Here is a 21,450-nt window from a genome sequence, read left to right as displayed (position 1 = left end):
TGCTGGGACGGCGGTGAGGAGAATGTAGCGAAGCGATTCCCTGGCTTAATCAGAATGATATCGCAGCGAGAAAGAGGGGAACTCGCGCGATTTTATACTGTTACAGACCCCAAGAAACACAAGAAGGGATACACCGTGTACAAAGTGACCGCCAGGGTAGGTGTTTCGCTGCGTGTGTTGGAGAGCCTCAGCCTGACGTGACGGTGCTCTCCCTCCCTGTTGGCCGCCGTGCACTTTGACTCGCCAATGTCACCGTCCGCCACACACAGGTGACAAGACCTGCTGAGGCGCTCAGCACCACACACTCGCTACGGCAGTTAAAAATAGCAGCAGCTTCTTGTTGGCAGTCGAACGGCACCTATGCTCGTGCATGGTGTACTGTACTGTACTGTACTGTGTGTATTCGTGCTGTCACCAGCAAAACGTGTCACGCTGTGTGTGCAGCAGTCGGCGTAGAGGAGGCAGGAGGAGGAGGAGGTAGGTCCATATATTACTAATATTATTAGTTAGTGTAAAGTGTCAAAGGAAGGGAGGGGGTGTACCAGGAAATGTCCCAAGAGAAAATGAGCAAACCAGGTCCAGGGTGCCAAGTGTCCCTCTCGATGATGAAGGAGCCCCCCCCCCCCGAGTGGAGAGTTGTTGCTGGGTTCTCCTGCACACTACTACTGGTCCTGTGAGCAAGCAGAGCTGTGGGGATTGTCCTTGAGAGCAGTTCCTCGCTTCGCAGCGATCCTTCATCACCAGACCATCCCCAGACTATCAGAGTGGTTGTAAGCCCCAAAAGCCCAGTCTGCCCCTCGACTCCAGTATGCGTGGAGATCCGCTGCTGCGAGCGACTAGAGGGATCTTGACATCCCCTTGAGATCAGGATGCATTGGGCTGAGCTTTCAGTTGTCAGTAGCTGCGATGGACATTTAAACGCAAAACCCCCCCAATGAGCGGGGGGGGGAGGGAGGGGCTTCTGAAATCTGAACGCTGTGGTTGTGCAAGCTGAACATGCTTTGTTGGTTTTACAAATAGGAATTTAACTCTCAGGTGTCATGAGCTGAATGCGTGGTGACTTGGTGATGATGTCATCTATGTACTTGTTACAAAGGAACAGCTGGTAGCGTAGTGGTTAGAGCTGCTGCCTTTGGCTCCAAAGGTCACAGGTTCGAGTCTCAGCTGTAGTACTCTTGAGCAGGGTACTTACACTAAATTGCTCCAGTAAAATTAGCTAGCTGTATAAATAGGTAAATAATTGTAAGTAGCTTAACGGTGCAAGTCACTTTGAAGAAAAGCATCAGCTAAATGAATAAATCTCAACTGTCAAGGTCAAATATTTGGGATTTCTGCACTTAGGAGACAGGTAATACGGGAGGAGAAGCATAGTGTGAGACATAGATGATAAATAATTTATACAGTGGAGAAAAGTGGAGACGGAATATGAAGATTGAGGAGGTACGGTAGACTCTGGGTTTTATTTAGCTTGTAGCATTTGATATAGGCCTTGCAGTGGACTGGCGTCCTGTCCAGAGTGTGTCCCCTCCCCCTTCGGCCTTGCGCCCTGTGTTGCCGGATTAGGCTCCAGCTCATCGTGACCCCCCTCGGTAAAAGCTGCTGTAGACATTGTTTGTGTGTATGTGCATTTGATATAGGTCTCAAGTCTGCACAGGAAACGGGGCTGAAATGATTTACTGATTAGTCAGTAGAACACGACAAAAACTGAAAGCACTTGATGAAGCGTTTCCAGGTTTGAAGCTAGCAGTGCCTAAAGCCTAACTTCATTGGAGACCTTTGCAGTTTTACAGATTCTTTACAGGTTCTAGAAGCCTAGGAAATAATGTAAAAAAAAAAAAAAAAAAAGATGAGGTGCACATGCAAAGGCAGTGTAACGCAGAACAACAGCTCTAAGCACTACCGCACCTGCTGGACATACTTTATTTATATAACTGAATTTTTCTGTTGCAATATGGATAGAGACCTAAGTCACCTAGTAGGTATAATACACAGCAAGTTTGGTGACAACAGAGCTTAAAGGAGCTAATATTTAGGAGAATTGCTGCCATGACTGGATTACAGCTACATTGTCTTTTTTTTTTTTTTCTTTTTTCTTTTTTTAAATTCGACAAGTCGAATTCCACAGTGAATCATCTGGGGTTGTTAACCTCCGAGATGCTGACATGTCTTATGGTCTTCTGCAGCCTGCTAAGTAGAAATGAGAAGTACAGAGAGGAAAGCCGTAGGCACGGTGTGGTGATTCTGCACATGAGGTTTGTGTTGCCTTTTCGCCTTGCCTTCCACTGGTGCTAATAAGATGGAAACACCTATAGGTCAACACGTGACCCTCCTCCTTTTGAGTTTTACAGATGTCTATTTTGATTAATCAATTTAATCGGGGAAAAAAATTCTAAATTAATGTTGTTCTGCTTAGATTTTCATTACGAAGTCCGTGCTTATAAGTTGCAGATTCTGTGTTTGATATCAAGGTGACAACATGTAAATTGGTGTCTTTTGTACTTCTCCTGGTTTATAACTTTATACTGTATTTCAGGTCATCAAAAATTTCCTTAATACTTATTTACACTCCCTCTTAATGACCCTCTTTGAAATGTTAGATGTTATGATGATATACTACTCACAGATAAGTTAACATATTTCTTTACTTTGGATTTCATAAATTAAATTCTCTGCATTTATATATATATATATATATTTTTTTTTCCAGTATAATCGTTTCTGCTGTCATCTGCAGTGATTGTCAGCTGCAGCTGAGTATCTGCTGTGGCCTATCCATTAAAGCCATGTTCTTCACTCTATTTGTACACATCCTCTTGTTGTCTTATGGGTGAGTTGAATTTTGGATTCATTAACTGTCTACCGTTACGAAGAGTACAGGCTGTTGCGTGTTTTGCCTTTAAGGCGAAGTGATGTTATCTCGGTGCTGAGATCTGCTTCACCTGTTGTCAAGGTGTCTATTTTTGTCAGGGCCAGCATGTAGCATAGAGGTTAGAGCCGCGGCCTTCTAGTCAGAGGACCTGGGTGCAAATCCTATGTCCTATGATCAATGGATCCATAATTTTAAGTAGCTTAGTTTATAAACCAAACGCTGTAAGTCAATTCGGACGAAGGTATCTGCTAAATAAAGGTTTATAATTTGTTTGCCCTGTGTGACACATTCCTCTCTTTTGCATTAAGCTTTGACAGCCTAAATAATGTTGTTTATGGGTTTCTTGTACAATCTGAGCACTAGGAATATTAGGTCTCATAGAAGCCAGCTCTCCCCTGTTGTGTAAAAGTTCTCATTGGGGTTTAATGCTGCAGCATGTCCGCTTCAGAGATGAAGTTTCTTTAAAGATGGTTGGTGTGAGCAATCCAGACTTGAACGTCTCTGCTGGGGGTTAGTGATTAATAGAGGTAATAGAGAACAGATGAACGGTGTTGTCCGTGATAGAATCTGGGTCTGTGCAGCATAGTTTAGTGTTTTGTCAGTTCTCAGACATGTATGGAGTGTGCTTTTCTGTTCGTTTCCATTCTGTGCAAATTATGATCTGAGAAGTGGCTGTAGAACCCTGAAGAATTAGAGAACGGCAATTACAAGATGCAAATGCCAAAAACCAAACTCTGTTAAGGAAAGAGTTTGGTTTTTTGCATTTGCATCCTGTAATTGCCGTTCTTTGATTCCTCAGGGTGTGAGAGACGCATTGTACTGTGATTCCTGTATTTGAATAAAATCAGAAAGTGAAGTTCCTGCATGGCTTGTTTGCAAAACTTTTCCGCATCAGTTATCAGGCCTTTAGCAAGCAGTGTTAGTGTGTTAACGTTCAGGCTTTGCGTGTTGCTGGGTCATGCCGTAACCATGAGGAAATTTAGTATAAAAAAATTTCTAAGAATGGCATTTATTTCAAAGAATAGTGTAAATGCATAATTTTAATGTGCTGTCTCCCCCAGGTAATATGCATTTCTTTCAGCATTTCTTCCGTTTTGGGAAGCAGTCCTAGAAGGTTTCACCTGTGATGTCACTAAATTCTGCCTTCACGTTATCATGGATGATTCGCATGTTGTCATATCATTTCTTTCAGCTTCACCAGCTTTTTTGAGAATAGGACATATTGCCATGATATCACACTCTCTGAGTTCATGTCTCTGTGCCCGATATGTTTTTTTCCCCCCTCTGTAAAACAAAAGTGAAGATCAGAAGTCCTCTGTTTGTTTAGAAAATAGTAAAAAAAAAAAAAAAAAAAAAAAAAATTTACTGTTACACTTTACACTGGACAGTGCAGTCCCTGATGGTGTGGATTCTGATTTTTATGAGACCCAGAGATATTGGAGGCTGTCATTTTGATCAGTCAGCTGGGTTTTTTCACACGTGTTCTCCTTTATCCCTCCGTTGGCTCGGGGCTTCAAAAAACATTCTTAAATATGGGACTTCACATAACACACACACATTTTCTGAACCGCTTGTCCCATACGGGGTCGTGGGGAACCGGAGCCTAACCCGGTAACACAGGGCGTAAGGCCGGAGGGGAAGAGGACACACCCAGGACGGGACGCCAGTCCGTTGCAAGGCACCCCAAGCAGGACTCGAACCCCAGACCCACCGGAGAGCAGGACTGTGGTCCAACCCACTGCGCCACCACACCCCTGACTTCACATAAACTTTAAAAAAATTTCTATTTGGATATTTTGCTGTTAAAGTGGTACGCTATGTGTTCAGTATATTTTTAATTGTATCTAAAGTCATTTGTCAGCAGGGAATTTATAAGATTGGCACTGCATTGCTGACTTGTGGTTTGAGAAGTGCCTCTTTAGGATTCTTGAAGTCTGGAACTGTTTATCTTTTCTATTTTGGTTTACTGAGGGTAAAGACAACAACAAGAAAACCAATGCTCATTGGTGGTATATGTGTGCAGGTCAGCGTGCATTTGTACCTGTGTGTGCTGCTTCTCTGAGCCATGCCCTTCCTCATATACAGTGCCTAGACTCTGAAGGGTTGCAAAACAGAATGTGGTTCCTTTCTCGAGGTGGTTTGAGAAGATGACTGGCTTTGTTAGCATATGAATGGCTGTGGGAGGAGTGTCCCAAGGCGGGCGTTCATTTGGTCACAGGGTGGAGGGGTTCAGGCAGCTGCTCTCTGCTGATGTTCTTACGTTTACATTTACATTCTTTTGTGTCTCCAACAGATCATCTCTAGGAAGAACCCGGAGGATGTGCAAGAGGTACGTCTCACCCCTGTGCTTCTCGTCACACAGTCCCATCCGCCTGTCCTTGATAGGGGTCAGTGGTGACCAGGAATAACAGAACACCAGAATTTGAGAACTTTCACTGTAAAAATGACCTCTAGCTGCCTCCCTCACCCCACCCTTCCCTCTCACCCACAGTGATTCTTGAAATATACTTAGTTTTACTGAAGTTTTTATATGGCTAGAGTCTCTGCTCAGCTGAGTTCATCCTTGTTTCTGCTTAGTGGACACCGTGCTGTGACAACACGAGTTATTCTAAGAACATGTAGGGCTGTAAAGTGTGGCTCTGCTTTAGCGGCGACTGTTGCAAAGTTCTTGTTTGTTATCGTCGTCTTGGCATTTTTTCTTACTAAGTAAATGCAATCGCACTAATGTTTGGGGTTTCTTTAAGCTGGAATAAACATTATAATTGTTTATTGTTCATTGTTTTGAGGGTAAGAGGGAAGAGAAAAGCTTGAATAATAAGAGGCAGAAGACACTGTGGCAAACACTGGCGTTTCTGAGCTGAGATGAGCTCACATGGACCTCGATTCCTTGTCCTTCATGACTGTGAACAGGGACTCACTGTTGCAGGGAAACACTTAAGCTGATTTCAGGTTCCAAATCAGCTGGGTCTCTTTGTCCTTCCTCCACGGTGCTGATCTTGTCTGCGAAAGGAGTCTGAAGCATGACCTCCTCACTTCTCGCACGGGGCACAGCCAGTGGCCTTCTCCGACCTCTTTCCACCGCAAGTACATGAGCTCATGTGCAAAATTGTATGATCACAGGGAGAATCGCTGATGCAGGAGGATGGATGCTGGACTGCCTGCTTCCTTATTTTATTGAGCATCATTTGGTGATGTCCTGACTTGTGAGTGGTGCCTGTTTTTGGATTGTGAGAATGAGGAAAGTAGAATCCGCTTCGGCTTAGATTTGTCGTGCTGTAGAAGCCAGTGTGTATTTCTCTGCTTTCTTGCCGCAAGCCAGTGACTCAAGCAAGAGCATTTTACTAGCTTGGGTTTAGTTAGCACATGGCGTTGGCTCTGAGGCTGTTAATATGTGTTACTTAGTGAGACTAGAACAAATCAAGTTAATTTTTGTTGTTTACGTATTAATTCTTTACCAGTTGTTTCATCCAAAGCAGCCTTTTCCAGTCTTCAGGTGGAAGAATTGTTAAATACTGCTTCAAGAGTAAGGAGCAAGACCCTCTCAGGGACTTGCGCTGTTAAAACTTATCCTTATCACCATGGTGCTGTTGTTCCATGACTGTTACATCTTCATGTAGAACTAAGAGAAGTTTAAGAAAGAAATCTGTTTTCTATCTCAGTTAACTAGGACTTAAAGCAAGACTCAAATGAACCTATGTTGTTCAATGTAAGGAAATTAATGAAAAATACTATACATCCTTATATTAGTAGCTGTTTCTCCAAAGTAGCTGTGATGTTCAGGAGCTTATCCCAGAAGCACTTCAGTGAGACAGGGTATGCCCTGGACAGGACACTGCTTCATTGTAAGGTGTGAAAAATATTAGAATAGTAAAATTGTTGAGCTCAGTCCTGGGCTATGGGCGCTGATCCCGTGCTCCTCTGCTCTGAGTCTACATGCTTTTTAGGAGAATTTGGCCACATGCTACATGCAGACTCAAGAAATGCTACACCCCCCTACCCCAAGGGTTTTCTCTAGTGGACTATGATGGTACGGTCAGTCCGCTAACACCCTTTCTCCCTGTCTCTTGTGCTCTTCTTTCAGATCACCGTGTGGAAGAGGTACAGCGACTTCCGCAGGCTGCACCGTGACCTCTGGCAGATCCACAAGAACCTGTACCAGCAGTCAGAGCTTTTTCCTCCCTTTGCCAAGGCCAAGGTGTTCGGTAGGGCTGCGCCTGTCAATGCAGGTGGTCGGACAGCTTTTGGGGACATGTGCAGATTGGACCTCTGTCAGTGAACAAGTGTGTGTGTGTGTGTGTGTGTGTGTGTCTGTGTCTGTGTCTGTCTGTGCATGTATGTGCATTTGTGCAGGTGTCATGGATTTCAGATCAAAGCATTTCACTTTTGTTTGCTTTTTACTTGTGTTCTCCTGGCCAGTTACTTTTTTGCAATTCTGGTTTTATACTGCTGAAGGAGAATGTAGGGTAATATAAACAGATATTGTTCAGTCTTGAAAATACAGTAGCGATGTGGTGATGTGGCCTTTACATGTATTTGTCTTACTAAACTTACTAGAAGTGTTGCTACAGGTCCATCTAGTTGCTAAACACATAGATTGAAAGCCATTGGAAAAACAGCTATACAAATACCGAAGCCTGTCGACAGGAAACCAGAAAAATCATCCAGCATGACTGCGGAGAAGATGACGTCTTCACAAGAGTTGCATCAGCCTGTTTTTCCCCTGTCCGTAATTAGGAGAACAGGGACCGATTCTCGACAGAATGCCTCTAGCATTAAAGTGGAGTCCACACTGAACCTGCCGTTTTTCCCCTGTCTACCGTATCTAAGCTTGTTAGATGCAACCGTTCAAAAAACAAAAAGAAACGGACAAGTTTATTTTACTTCTGGACCTGTTTGCCATGAGACACGCATCCACAGGGCTCTAAGCTGTCCTCCTCTGTGTCCCACCCCGCACAGGGCGTTTTGACGACTCTGTCATCGAAGAGAGGCGCCAGTGCTCCGAGGACCTACTGCAATTCTCCGCTAACATCCCTGCCCTCTACAGCAGCCAGTACATAGAGGACTTCTTCAAGGTAGTGTGGGAAAGCCACACCCCTACAGGCCACTTTAGTTCCCAGAGCCAAGACTCCAGTGCGGAGGGCAGAACTTAGCAGTATGGCTGAAACCCAGATGAGTCATAGAGCATCTAGGGATCTGGGTTCCTCCTGCCTGTATGTGTAGCCTTGCCCACTAAGATGAGAAGCACAGTACAGTAATAATACAGAAGGGTGACTGTAAACAGTGGTGCCACATCTTGGGTACATTTAACTTGTGTCAGCTTTGCATGTGCGACCAGAAATAAATAAATAAAATTATATATTTATCGGTTTAGTTTTTTTTGACGGAAAGGAATATGCAGAAATGACTGTCCCCTACCAAACTGCTTCAGAAAAAACTGCATGCACACTGACGTAGTGATTCTACGTGAACAGTCTCCTTGGCGAGTCGTGATACCGGTTATACTCCTCAGCATCTCATTGACACGAAAGGGAGAAAGTTTTGCCGTTACATACATGGCCGTAATGTGTATTTTGGTGTTTGTAACATTTTCGCTATTTTTTAATATGAATTACAAATATATTTTCATAAGTATGTTTTTATTATATGTGCTTATTGTTTATTGGTAGTTTATTCCTCAAGGTTTTTATGCTTAACTGGTCATACACAGTTTTTGTATGCACCAGGTAATTCCCCACTCCTAAGCTGTGACGAGAACACACTGCAGTATGAGGTTAGCTACAGCTAGACAACTTGCACATGCGGTATTGGTTCGTACGTAGTACTTATCTCTATTGACTCAGAAGGTACTGTTACCACTGCATACAGTCACATGTCACACTCTGAAACCTATTGTTTGGGTTAGAGCTACTCCAAGGACCTGTGTTGGTTAGGGGTGCGAGGGTGCTCCTTTCCTGCTGTGAGAACTGTTTGCTAATGATCACAGAGGCTTTGCAGATGGAGCAAGTGTTCAGTTTACATTCAGGTCAGGAGACGGGAGACCCTATTACTGCACACTTCTTGTGTGTTGTGGAGTCATCGGGCTGGAACTTGGCTGTGATAACTCCAGTTGGGCTGAGAGGAAATTATCGAATTAGAAGCAAATCGGATAAGTGCCGATAAAGAGTCGGTGAACTCTCTGTGTCAGCTTGTCTGGATAATGATTTTAGTGTCTAAATCAAGATTTGCTGCATGCTTGTATAACTGGAATTTGGTATAACCTTGTTCACAGTGTACTGTCCATCCATTTCTCTGTTCATTATCAATAATCACTTGCCCAGCGCAGGGTTGCAGTGGTCTGAGGCCTGTCTGAGAAGCATAGAGTATTTGGCAGAGGACAGCCTGCATGAAACACCAGTCCATATACTATCCAGTGTCTCACACTTAATTTTAAAAACTGTATCAGTGCTCTCTGTCTTGTTTCCATAATTATGGTTAGTTAAGTGACCTGTCAATAAGTGTGCATTTGTTCAAATCAAGTTTGCCCATACTAGTATCTGCTGTGGGATGATGTGGGGATGCTGTCTTGCCCCTGTTGACCCCGCCTTGGTTGCGTTTCAGGGAGGGGAGGTCCACGACGGCTCAGAGCTCATCGGACCTGCGGAGCCCTTCTCGGATTTCCTAGCTGACAGCCTCTCTGACTGCAGCTCTGAAGGTGGGCCCAGTCACTGTGACTGAAATGCCCAGCTGAGGGCACCACAGCATCATTTTTCTGCATAATATTGTATATATATGTCATGTGCATGTCAGTATAATTTTTTTTTCAATCCAGCAGGTTTTGAATTTTCATGATTGGGGCATATGCTGTATGAGGTGATCATATACATTTTTTTTTCATTTAGCTGATGCTTTTCTCCAGAGCTGCTTACAACTACAGTATTTACCCATTTATACAGCTGGGTAATTTTACTAGAGCAATTTAGGGTAAGTACCTCACTCAAGCCAAGGGTTCTACAGCTGGAGGTGGGATTTGAACCTGCAACCTCAGGGTCCAAAGGCAGCTGCTCTAACCAGTAACCAGAAAATCTTTTTGTTATTTGATACATGCTTCTCGTATGACACATGCAGGTGCCACAGCGGTTACAGCTGCTATCTTGCACCCGAAGGTCCCAGGTTTGAATCCCACCTCCTGCTCTGGTACTCTTGAAAAAGGTGCTTACCCTAAATTGGTGCAGTAAAGATTACCCAGCTGTATGAATGGGTAAATTACTGTAAGTAGCTAAACATTATAAGTTGCTTTGGAGGAAAGGTAGATAAGTACAGGTAAATGATATAGTTTTGAAAAACTTTTGGCCTGTGAGTCTGTGTATTTTGGTTTTTTTTCATACACAGTCGAGTCCCATTATTATGACCACCAGCTAATATCCAGAGTAACTGCCGTGTGCAGCACGGACAGCAGCTAGACGGGCTGGGAGTGACTCAGTAAGGTGCTGGTAGGTTGTCACAGGTATCTGGAGCCATGATGACTGCAGTGCATCCCACAGCTGCTGGAGGGTGTGTGGCGGAGGATCCATAGAGCGAACACGACGATCGAGGTGGACCCACAGATGCTCAATTGGGTTCAAGTCCGGGGAATTGGGGGGGTCAGGGAAGTACTTGGAAGTCTTGGTCGTGCTCTTCCAACCACTGTTGGACATTTCAGAAATACTGCCACCCTTGGCCCGAAAGCCGTTAATCATCCCTTTTTGCAACTCTGATAAATCGGCCCTTTTACCCATGACACCAACGAGTGATATGTGGGCAGACGGCCTATCGCACACCTTATATACCCACCAAGCCAGCTCACGACAGGCGACGTACTTCATGGGCTACGCGCTGCCAACGTCAGATGCAGGAGGTGGTCATAATAATGTGACTCGACTGTGTATAATCTGACCTTGTATTGAACATTTAGGAATAAAGGGAGACGTAAAGGTACGGTTAACATAATTCACATTACATTTTATTTTGAAATGTTACACTGTATTTCAAGACGCCCCACTCTCCGATTATTTAAACATCTGTATACAGAAATGCAACCTTTGGTTTGCCCTTAAGGTGTGTGGGTTTTGGGAAATGTGGAGCTGTTTAGGTTCTATCTGCCTTGACACCAGAGATGTCCTAGACTAGACTGTTTTCCAAAATATGGAGAAATGAAAGAAGCTGAAAAGAGTGTTTTTTTTTGTGGTAGATTGAAAATGAGCAAATGAGTTGTATTTTATAATTCAGAGCAGAGTACTTTACTCTATTTGGAGAGATGCAGAAAGGGAAGGCTGTTGACCCCTAGACTCCACTAGGGGGCAGTGTCGGGCCAATCCTTGAGAACTCACTGGGGTATTCATAATAATAGGACATTTACACTGATATCATCAGTGCGTGCAAATTTTGTTATGTGAGAGGACAGGGGAAGGGTGGAAAGTGTGAAAGTACTTTATTTTTTCCTCTCCTTGTGCTCTAATTGAATGTGTTGGGCTTGATCGAAATTCAGATACAATGAAACCTATAGAAAAGGTTTGCCGCCTTCTGATAGTGAATATTATTGTTATTTATGTTGTTAATAATAATTGTATTCATCACAATAATAAGAAAACAGTAAGGATAGGAATAATTAGCAGCATTAATGAAGTATTTGTAATGCATTTTTATAATCCTCATTGATACTTAATTATCTATTTAATTATGTGCTTTTTTCCTGAAGCAATTTGATGAACCACATTTTACATGACAGTATTTTGTGTGGTTGGTTATGCTGAGGTATAAAGGAGGGGGAATGATGGGAGTCGTGTTCAGTGTCCTGCTGGGGTGGGGAGACCAATGTCCTTTAATTAGATTTTCCATTGCCGTGTGTACTGATTAGAGCTTTCGCTGTGTGTAGGTGTTGTGTTCAGAAAGGCACGTTACACACAGGCTGCTGTGCACACAATGAGCAATCAGCGCAGTCCCAGTAATTAGCTAAATGGGAGTGGAGCGTTTCCGCATTTTTTTTCTTCTTCGAGAGGAGGGATAGATTTGTCATTACAGATGAACAATGAAAGACACAGCTCCATTGTCACCGAGGAGGACTGTTCCTAATGATTTTACAGTAATTATATCGGTACACATGAGTTGTAAAATGGGTTTTAGATACATTTTTTGTTATGCCTGGCCAGATTTTGGGGTTTGTTCAAGTCTCTTAGAATTCTGTTGTATTTGCGTTATCTGAGTGGGCTGTACATTAACGAATGATATGAACCATCAACAATATAATAAGTGCATTTCTCTAGTTTTCATTATTTTGTAGGAAACTGTGTATTAATTTGAAATGCTGTTTGTTTTGTAAAGAGACACAATACCCCTAAGAAAGTCTATAATGGCTCAATGACTTAATTTGCTTAATGGTTAGTTATTTCAGTAGAGAATGTATGCATTTTTTTTCTTCATGAAGGTTATATGTTAACTTTAAGAAAACCTGAAACAAAGAAGGATAAATGCCAGCTTTTATAACTTTTGCTTTGTTTTCCAAAACATTTTCTCCTCAGTTCCAAAAGACATTGGAGGAGTGGATGATTTGACGTTTGCCAGTCAATCAGAGTATGGAGGTAAGATCTGTGTATTTACACTGCCCACATAGCTGTAACATTTTGACAATACCTGTCAATTATAATCCACTCAGTTCATTCAGAAATACACATTTTTATTGTTTTTCTGTGTTTCTTGCACAGAAAAATTAAAAGTATAATTTTAATTAAATTTTTTTTGTCTGATGTTTAGCAGTCATTTTGAAGTATTGAGCCATCTGTTGACATATATGGTATATATATATACACGTGTGTGTGTGTGTGTGTGTCTATATATACATAAAAGCTGATTCCATATTTAGGCAATTTGTGGTGTTATGATGGAGATCTGGCAGTTTTTCATTCTTCCTCCAGCTTTGTGTGCGTTCCCTATTCCCCAGTTGCTCCGCTTATGTAACCTGGGGGTGGGGTGGTGTGAAGGATAGGGCGCAATCCCATCTGAACGGAGTCTGTTGTGGGATTAGCCCCGGAAACAATGCACCCACCATCCCTTAGGTGGGATTAAACTGCTGAGGCGCGGACACACCTGGCCGAGAAGACCGATGAACTCGCGGCTTTGGCTCCAGGGACGCCTCCACTCTGTAAACCCATCGAAAGGGGTTAAGTGTCCCTCCCTTTTGGTGGTGCAGTGCTCAGTCTAAGATTGCATGCATTTCCCCCTCAAATAATATTCAATCTGATTAATTTATAATCTGATAATCTTAATCCTCTGCTTGTGGACATCTGGAAGCACAGAGTTGATTATATTAAGATGAAGTACTGAGTAGGAATATAAGAATTTCATATCCTGTGTTATATCTATTTTGTTTAATATTGCACATGTTATAAGGTGATGGGCTTCTTACTGTGACATTTAATTATTTTTTTTCTTTATTACGTTCTCTGCTCTTTAACTGATGCCTTTGTCCAAGGCGATTTAGGGATGGGTTTTTCAAAGCAAGTTTTAGTTTATTAATTATTAATTGGATTGACCATTTCATTGCGTTCTCAGAAATGTAACATCCATTTTAGTAGCTTTGAGGTGATCTTGAGTGACACAGAAGCTGAGCAAACTGGGGACAGGTGGCAACGTAGTGGTTAGAACAGTTTCCTTTGGCCCTAAAGGTCACTGGTTCGAGTATCACTTGCAGCTATAATACCCTTGAGCGTGGTACTTATCCTGAATTGCTCCAGTAAAACTTCCTAGCTGTGTAAATGGGGCGATAGCTGTAAGTAACATTATAAGTCGCTTTGGAGAAAAGTGTCAGCTAAATGAATAAATGTAATGTAAACTGGAAATCTTTCTGAGAGTGAACCTATTGAATAGGTATTGAATTGGTTTTCTCTGTCCTGCTTGGGTTGTGGTGCTTTGTGCAGAGTGTGGTACTTTGTACGATTCCCCAGGATAAACAGTACAGCCCCCTTATGGCTTCCACCCAGGGCTGTCCAGTGACAGTGATCTGACCTCCCTGCGGGTGGACACGGACTCCCTAGCCGACGTGGATGATGGAATGGCCTCAGGCGGGGAGTCGCCAAACAAGCCTCCCAGGGGCAGCTCCTCCCCACTCATCGCGTGGGATGAAAGCAGCCCATCCCTGGGCCGTGACACAGAGGCAGCCAGCAGGGCGGCGATCTTCTCCGGAGGCCTGAGGCAGCGTGTGGGCAAGAGGGACTACCTGGAGAGGGCAAGCGAGCAAATCCGACTGGCGGTGCAGAAGGAGGCTGAGCACGACTACCAGGCAGCCTTTTCCTTCTACAGGAGTGGTGTTGACCTCCTCCTGCAGGGAGTGCAAGGTATGGGAGATGAGAAGTTCACACAATAACTTTTCCTCTTGCTGTTCACTTATTGTCTTTCGACCGACTGCCTGTAGTTGCGCACTTGCACACACAGTTGCATTAGAATGCTGCGCCCGGGTCCAAGGACATGCTGCCTCTGGGCAATGTGATGGACCATAAAGGGGAAAAGGAATTAATGGATTCCCTCCCCAGGGGCACCGCTGGTAAACTGCTCGTTTGCACTGGTAATGATCTTTTCCCTATAAACAAACAGCGGATTTCAAAGTGTGTTCTTTTAGATTAATTTCTTTGGGCCGAGGTTACGGAGTTTCAGAACATATATCCGAACAGGACGATATCCGAAATATCTACAGCTCAGTGTGTTTTATTTACAGGGTGCTGCCGAGTAGAATCGTTGTGAAGGAGTGTAGTAAGTTCTTGATTCATAATATATCATGAGGATGCTTATAGTATGTAGTGTTTAGTTCGCACCTATGTTTTGGTGAGAGACGAGTTAAAAAAGCAAAGGAGGTTTATATAGTCCCCCCCCCTTCTCCTTGCTATTAAGATAGAACACCTGCAGTAACAGTACACTGGCTCTGCTGCTCACCTTTGACCTGGAGCATAGGCTCAGTTGGTTGCAGGGCTGTTAGTAAAACCGCAGCACAAGCGGCATGAGGACCCCTCTCCAGATGGCAAACCCCCCCCCCCATCTTGCGCTGCATTATTTTTTGTTAGATTACGAACCTGCTGTGCGCTATGAATCAACATTTAAGAACGGGCTTTTTTTCTCTGAGCACTCGACGCTTGATTGAAAAGCGTAGGTGTGCCTTGCTGGAATTTATGCCATCTTATTACAGCCCCAGGAGGGAAGTACGGAATCTCTTCACACTATTGAATTCTTCACACGGCAATGTTTAAATACTCCGTAAAAAAATCCTTTTGCAGAAAAATGATTGTTAGAAAAAACAGCGTAATTTGACTTTCCTTTTAATTATCTTAAGTGATAAACCACTCTGCTTTTTTTGTAGTACAGTACTGTGCGAGATGTAAGTGAAAGAAGAGTCTGGGTGTGAAATTAACAGCAGAGAAAAGGCTTAAGGAAAGGCCGTATTTGTTTTCGGTTTATCAAAAGCCCTCAACAGAAAATAATGCCTGAATACAATTTTGTAAATAACCCCTTACATGTTACATGAAGCATTATCTAACAAATAATAGTTTTCCGTGGGGGTAGGGAAACGTTATAATTACAGTTGGCGAAGCAGAGCATCCAAATAAAATGCATTAGTTTGGCTTGACACATTAATTACCTGCTGTTGCAGATGTTTTCCACATTGTTGTGCAAACATTGCAGGGAGTAATTAGAGGAAAGTGAGATGGAAATAAGTATGAGGTTCCTTACGGCTGCGCCTTTGCGCGTGTGGACCTGGACCGTGGACCTGGAGGGCGTGGAGCTTGTGTAGCTTCGACTGCGCCCGTCTGGATAGCCGTTACCTCTTTTGCGAGGGAGTGTGTTCGAGAGAGTTTGCGCACTCTTCACACCAGCTGCTTGCTCGTAGTGCAGGCCAAATGGTTGTAGAGGTCAGTTTTTGTTCAGTTCTGCCAAAGTGCTGTCTGTGGTCAGAAGTGTTTTGCGTTAATTTTCATCTATTTTGTTTTTATGCTTTTGTTTCATGCCAATGGTGGGCTCCTGTTAAAAGGATATGTATGTTCAGTGATTTTGATGCTGTTTCTGTGTTTTTGTAAAATAATCTCAAGTACGATTCAGCCAACCAACTGTTTCTCCTCCCTCGCTTCAAGGACCCACTTTTCCCCCAGATGTGAACAGGTTCTACTCTTTGACTTTTCTAGCCTCCTGGTTGGCTGAGGGGAGTTTCCTTTCCCCTGTGTTCCTTTTTCACGTGTTTACAAATTCGGGACCAGCTGATGAGAGTGGTACTGATGAGAATGAGTAGCACACCCAGGCATTGTCTCGTACAGATGAAAAGCTCGGATGTTTTCTCGCCCCTGTCCCGTGTCCCCGGGTGCTCGCAGGTCCGCGGGGGGGCTGCTTTGAGGCTCCTCAAACACTGCACTAGTACAACTCCACACGTGGTGAGGTTCACTATGGTATGTCGCAGTCTCGATAGCACTGCGGTTCTCTGGCTTTGTTCCCCCCCCCCCCCCCCCCTTCCCGCATTGTTACCGCTTTAACATCTCCAGCTGTGATTGCAGGCTTTTGGAAAACTTGGAAATTCTGAAGGCGCTCAAGTAATGGCTGCATAAAGTTAGAATCAAGTTTCAGAGGTGTTTGGCCAGACTCTTTAAAACTGCATCATCTTTGCCAGTTGAACACGCACAGTGGTGTCCAGCGACATAGCTGCCCTCTGTCCTCCTTGGCTGGGGGTCCAAGCTGTACAGCCTCATCACAAGGGAGCCCCTTAATGACGCTATCTCTTTCTGTGTGCTGAGCTCTGTCAAGTGCCTGCTCTCGCTTGCGTGCCTGCGCCAGCTGTGGACGATTTTGCGGCTTGGCGTTATCGGGCCGGTTCTCCGGATCACCTCGGATCTTCCCAGTGCATGTCCAATCCGACCACGGCCCCCGCCATAGTATTCCCTGACCCATGGCGTGGTGAAAAGCTGCACATCTGTGATCTGCTTACAGTCTGCAGTGATGTGAGTGCCCGCGTTTGGTTTTGGAAATACAGAATGGCAGTTCTCACAATTCCTCAGCTGATATTGATTCCCCCACACCCCTCCACCAGTTTATCTTATTTATAAATGCTGAGAATTCAGTGAGGCTTTTCCTCAAAGGCTTGTACGGTCTGGATATGTGTGACAGAGGAGCCGACTGTGCACCTGCCAGCTGCCCAAAGCTCCTTCAGGGTTGGCCGGAATAACCAGTGCTGCGGTATAGATCCCATGCTTCTGAAGATGAGAAGGCACCTTGTGTAAAATGAACTGATCACCAAGGTTATTGACTGGTGCCAAAGCGTATTCGTTTCACATGGCAAAGTGCGCCTTACTCCCTTTTGAGTGGTATATCTTAATTTTTTCAGCTTTTCTCTCTAGAGCTGTGGCCGCATCCAACGTTGCCATTTGTTTCCTCTGCTTGTATACCTTTGGTGAGACTTGTGGATGTTTCTAGCAGATGCCCATATGCTGGCTGTATGGTTTGCTGCTTTATTGTTTTGCAGCCATGACACTTACACACTTAGAAATAAGATTAAAATTTGTTGTATGGTTCCTTTGTACGAAGAATTGTTTCACTATGTGAGCTATGTTGGATGTGCGCATTCCCGCAGTGGGATTGAAGGCTCTGTTTTTGACTGGCTGTTTGGTGACTGTGTCAGGGGAACACAGTCCCACCAGGAGAGAGGCTGTGAAGAGGAAGACTGCCGAGTACCTGATGCGTGCCGAGCAGATCTCCAGCCAGCACCTGAAGGACAGCGTGGCGCAGTGTTTGCTGCAGAATGTAGGTGATTTTGGGATTGTTAACCTGTCAAATATTAAAAGCCCTTTTTTTTTTTTTTTTTAAAAGCCCTTCTTGATTTATGCTGTTGAAACTTGACGTTCAGTTCCATTCCTTGCTTTCAGTTCATATTTGCTTGCAGCTAAGCTTCAATTTCAGTTTGTTTTAAATTGTTTTGTTTTCAGTTTTAGTTGAAGTCTGAACTGTTAAAATATGAAGTTCAGATCCATCTTCAACCCTGTTTAAATTTAAAGTTCAGTTCTGTTTGTATTTAAATTAGCGTTTTGATTTAAATTCAAATAAGTTATAGTTCAAGTAAAATTACAGTTGCATTTCACTTACAATTAGGTACATTTCCAATTATATTTATTCATTTAACAGATGCCCCTTCTCCGAAGCAGTGTACAATGATTACCATTTTAGTGCTTATCTGACACCTTTGTACAAGGTGATTTGCAATGCTAAATGCACTACAATAAACTCGCAACAGTCATTAAACCATTTAAACTCCAGGGCATCGCAACACATGTTATTTCTGTCACATGCACACAAATACACACAGATACAGTAAGGGCAATTCAGAGTCGCCAGTTCAGCTGAAACGCAAGTCTTTCGGCTGCCGGAGGAAACCCACAGAAACATGAGGAGAACTGTGATGCACAGTTAAATCCCAGTTCCAATTTAACTTGGGTAAATTAAAAAATCAATAATTAAAAATGTGTTTAATTCCTTTTGTTTCAGTTTTAATTTCTATCGGTTTTAATTTCTAATTTCACTTCTCTTGCAGTTTAAATTTCATTTTTTTTTTTTTTTTTTTTAATTTCCATCCCATAGTGATACCCTGTATGTTTCTTCTAGAGGCCTAGTGCATTTTTGCGTGCAAAATCAGTAAAATGGTAGGAATGAATGATTGCGCACAAGGCCCATTTACCAGTGGATGCAGTTACTGTCCAGGATATTTAGCCTATAGTGCGACGGAAGTGCTCTCAAGCGCACAGTGTACTCTCCATGGTGAAGGTGGCTGTAATGACACCACTCCGTGCCCGTCATTTCGAAGCACAGTAAGGCTGGTGCCCTGCTGCCCTTCTACTTGAGTGTACCTCCCTGAAACTTACATACATGTAAGCATTAACCAAAAGCATTTATGACATTTCCGATCTATGCAAAGCAGAACAAAGTACACATTAAAAAGCAAAAAGGGCACTGGGCCTCCATATCTGCCTGCGGTTTAATGATGGGCTCATCCTAATCATGCTTGGTTTTGTTGTTTTGGTTTCCTTCCTTTTCCGTGGCCTTTAGCTACACTGGGTTCGTTCTTCGAGGGGCTCTCATTGATGTTTGATCTTTGATGCCCTCTGCCAGGCCCCGGGGGTTCTGGGTTCAAGGACCTCCTGGAACCAGCGGAGCCCCACAGAGGAGCTGAAGGCCTTCAGAGTCCTGGGGGTGATCGACAAGGTGAGTCTTGGGCAGCCCTTGGAGGGTTCCGCAGAAGATTGGCCCAACGTTCACTGCACAGGCTTTGAAGTGAGGGAGCTTTACGGTATGAAATGACAGCCAGAAATGAAGTGACATCCATCTGTGTACCCAGTGAGGGGGCAAAGGGCAAGAGGCGGGGTAAGGGCAGCCTTGTAGAACAGAAGAAAGGGGGTCTTTAATCTAAGCAGATCTTGTAAGGTCACGCGAAGTTTACGGGGCGAAAAGGTCGAGCCAAAGGTTGCGATGATTTATTCAGTAATTTATCGCCATGAGCTTTCCTTGCTTGTTAATACTTCAAAAATCTGTAAATAAATAAATAGCTCAGGCTTCTGAAGTTGTGATTCCTCTTCGGTTTTAATACAGCCCTCCTGTATCTCATCAGAGTCATGGTGAGTTTGGGCCAAGGTAATAACTATCGTCATAGTATGTGAGCGACAGAGAGAGCGTGTTCCAATGATGTATGGATGAGTGACCCATTGCAAGTAGTGGATCTAGCAGTGTAAGTCACCACGGTGAATAAGGTGTGTGGGCTGATGACACTACATAGAGTTCATTAGAAGTTGCTTTGGAGAAAAGTGTCTGCTAAATAAATAAATGTAAATGTAAAATGTACCAAAACGTATGCCAGCCAAATACTTGAAAATAATCAAGGATAACCAAGCAGGGCTTTTTTTTTTTTTTTTTTTTTTTTTTTTTTAAAAAAAAAAAAACCGCAAACCTTCATTTTATGTTGTGTTTTAACGTAGTTCGTAGAAGCAGGTAGCAGTGAGTAGAAGGTGCCACCTTGGAGGAACTTGACAGGGTTGTTGCCATCCTGTAATCAACTCACTTTCCTCACTCAGCTCAATGCTGCAGACCAAGCAGATTATGGAAGTGGCCTCAGCTCAAGTCCTCCAGAGTTTCAGCAGGTGTCAGGAAAGTCCAGCCCACACACACACGCGCGCACACACACACACACACACACACACACACACACACACACGCATGCCTTGTCCGAATCATTTGAGTTTTTATTATTCTTGTGCAGCACTGAGTTTTATTTGCACAGTGACTTTCTCACGGGACCTGGCTGCTTTTCTCCCTCCATATGGGACATTTTCCTGTCAGGATGATTTGAGAGAAAATATTATTTTAACAAGTGTGGACTGTTAAAGCTGTGCGTTGTAAGCAAACAAGCTCACGGCTGTTGCTCTCCGTCGTGTAGGGTAGATCAGCAAACTGGTGTGCTGTGCTGTTCTTTTCTCTGAGCTCTGGCTGAGGTGGAAGACATCCTACGGACGGTTTACACACTAAACACCCCCTGTGTGGCTGAGGACTGTGTGTGCGCATGCAGGGACAGCAGGGGCGCCAGGGAAACGCCTGCCGGGCCGCTGCCCCTGCTCCTGCCTTCTGCTGGCCTCCCGCGGGACTCCTCCAGCCTGCTGGCCCAGGGCTCGGTTGCTTGCCCCCCGAGCGTGGCCACGGGGACGCTGGCCGGCGGCAGATGGCAGGCCCCTCCATGGGCCCAAGTGCCTCTCATTTCCTACCTCTTTTTTTTGCCTGAATATTGTGATGGAGACTCAGCGGTGCAGAAGAAGGTCTTCTGCTGGCGATGCAGGGAGGAAGTGAACCAGAGCCAGACCTTGTCTGTCCGCCCTGTGGGCTGAAGCTGTAGGAAAAGAGGAACCGGGAAAGACTCCCAGGCTAGCAGAGACGAGCTGGACATGTACCTGGCTCCTGGAGCCTGGATCTGCGCTGCCCTTGACACTAATACTGCAACACACTGACACATTTCTGCCTTCGTATTGCCTGTTGTGTTCTGTCATATGCATATGTCGCGCAGCTTTGGTGATTTCCTTCCCATTAGATTTTTCGGTTTGCAGCTGAGACATACTGAAAGACACTCAGCTGTGACACTTTACCGCACCATTTCATCCAGGAGTACTCTATTTTTTTGAGAGGCTTGTAGTCTTGCCACACCACTGCAGCGGTAGAGTTATCTGTAACTGGCATTCTGAGCAGAAGGGTAGAGGTAGGAGGTCGGAACTGGCCAAATCTCAACTGTGTCCTGGGCAGCAGGAACGACGGCCTGGCTCCTGACCTCCTCCAGACGAGTGCAGGCGTCCCTCAAGATGCTCCCAGGTGGAGAGCAGATGCTGCTTGGTGAGGAAGGCTGCTGTGTCAGGTGACTTGCAGGAGATGGCAATGTAGGGGTGTGAGTGGCGTAGGAGGCTCTGTCTTCTCTTCTTAAACCCCCTCCTCCTGCCACACACACACACACACACACACACACACACACACACACACACACACACTGGCGTGGCAGTGCAGGACAGATGGAGAACCCT

The 21,450-nt window shown here is 44.3% G+C and overlaps 1 protein-coding gene across 2 annotated transcripts in view; it reads left to right on the top strand.

Annotated features, from left to right (window-relative positions):
* Positions 1-21,450, top strand: part of rps6kc1 (ribosomal protein S6 kinase polypeptide 1) — a 43,859-nt gene continuing 22,409 nt past the window's right edge. Inside the window, exons 1-9 of one of the 2 annotated variants that reach the window (XM_029254694.1) lie at positions 1-156; positions 5,163-5,198; positions 6,951-7,071; positions 7,826-7,941; positions 9,467-9,560; positions 12,403-12,462; positions 13,861-14,214; positions 17,529-17,650; positions 19,010-19,102. In XM_029254694.1, coding sequence (XP_029110527.1) covers positions 55-156; positions 5,163-5,198; positions 6,951-7,071; positions 7,826-7,941; positions 9,467-9,560; positions 12,403-12,462; positions 13,861-14,214; positions 17,529-17,650; positions 19,010-19,102 — 1,098 coding nt within the window. In that variant the 5' untranslated portion in view covers positions 1-54. Of the gene's footprint in view, positions 157-5,162; positions 5,199-6,950; positions 7,072-7,825; positions 7,942-9,466; positions 9,561-10,423; positions 10,441-12,402; positions 12,463-13,860; positions 14,215-17,528; positions 17,651-19,009; positions 19,103-21,450 lie in introns of those variants that run through there. The other variant, XM_029254696.1, reaches the window with a different exon arrangement.

The sequence above is a fragment of the Scleropages formosus genome, chromosome 1 (genome assembly GCF_900964775.1).
Source record: "Scleropages formosus chromosome 1, fSclFor1.1, whole genome shotgun sequence".
In the NCBI taxonomy this organism is placed as follows: domain Eukaryota; kingdom Metazoa; phylum Chordata; class Actinopteri; order Osteoglossiformes; family Osteoglossidae; genus Scleropages; species Scleropages formosus.
Note: the sequence above shows the minus strand (reverse complement) of the source record. Positions and strands in the feature narration are given on the sequence as shown.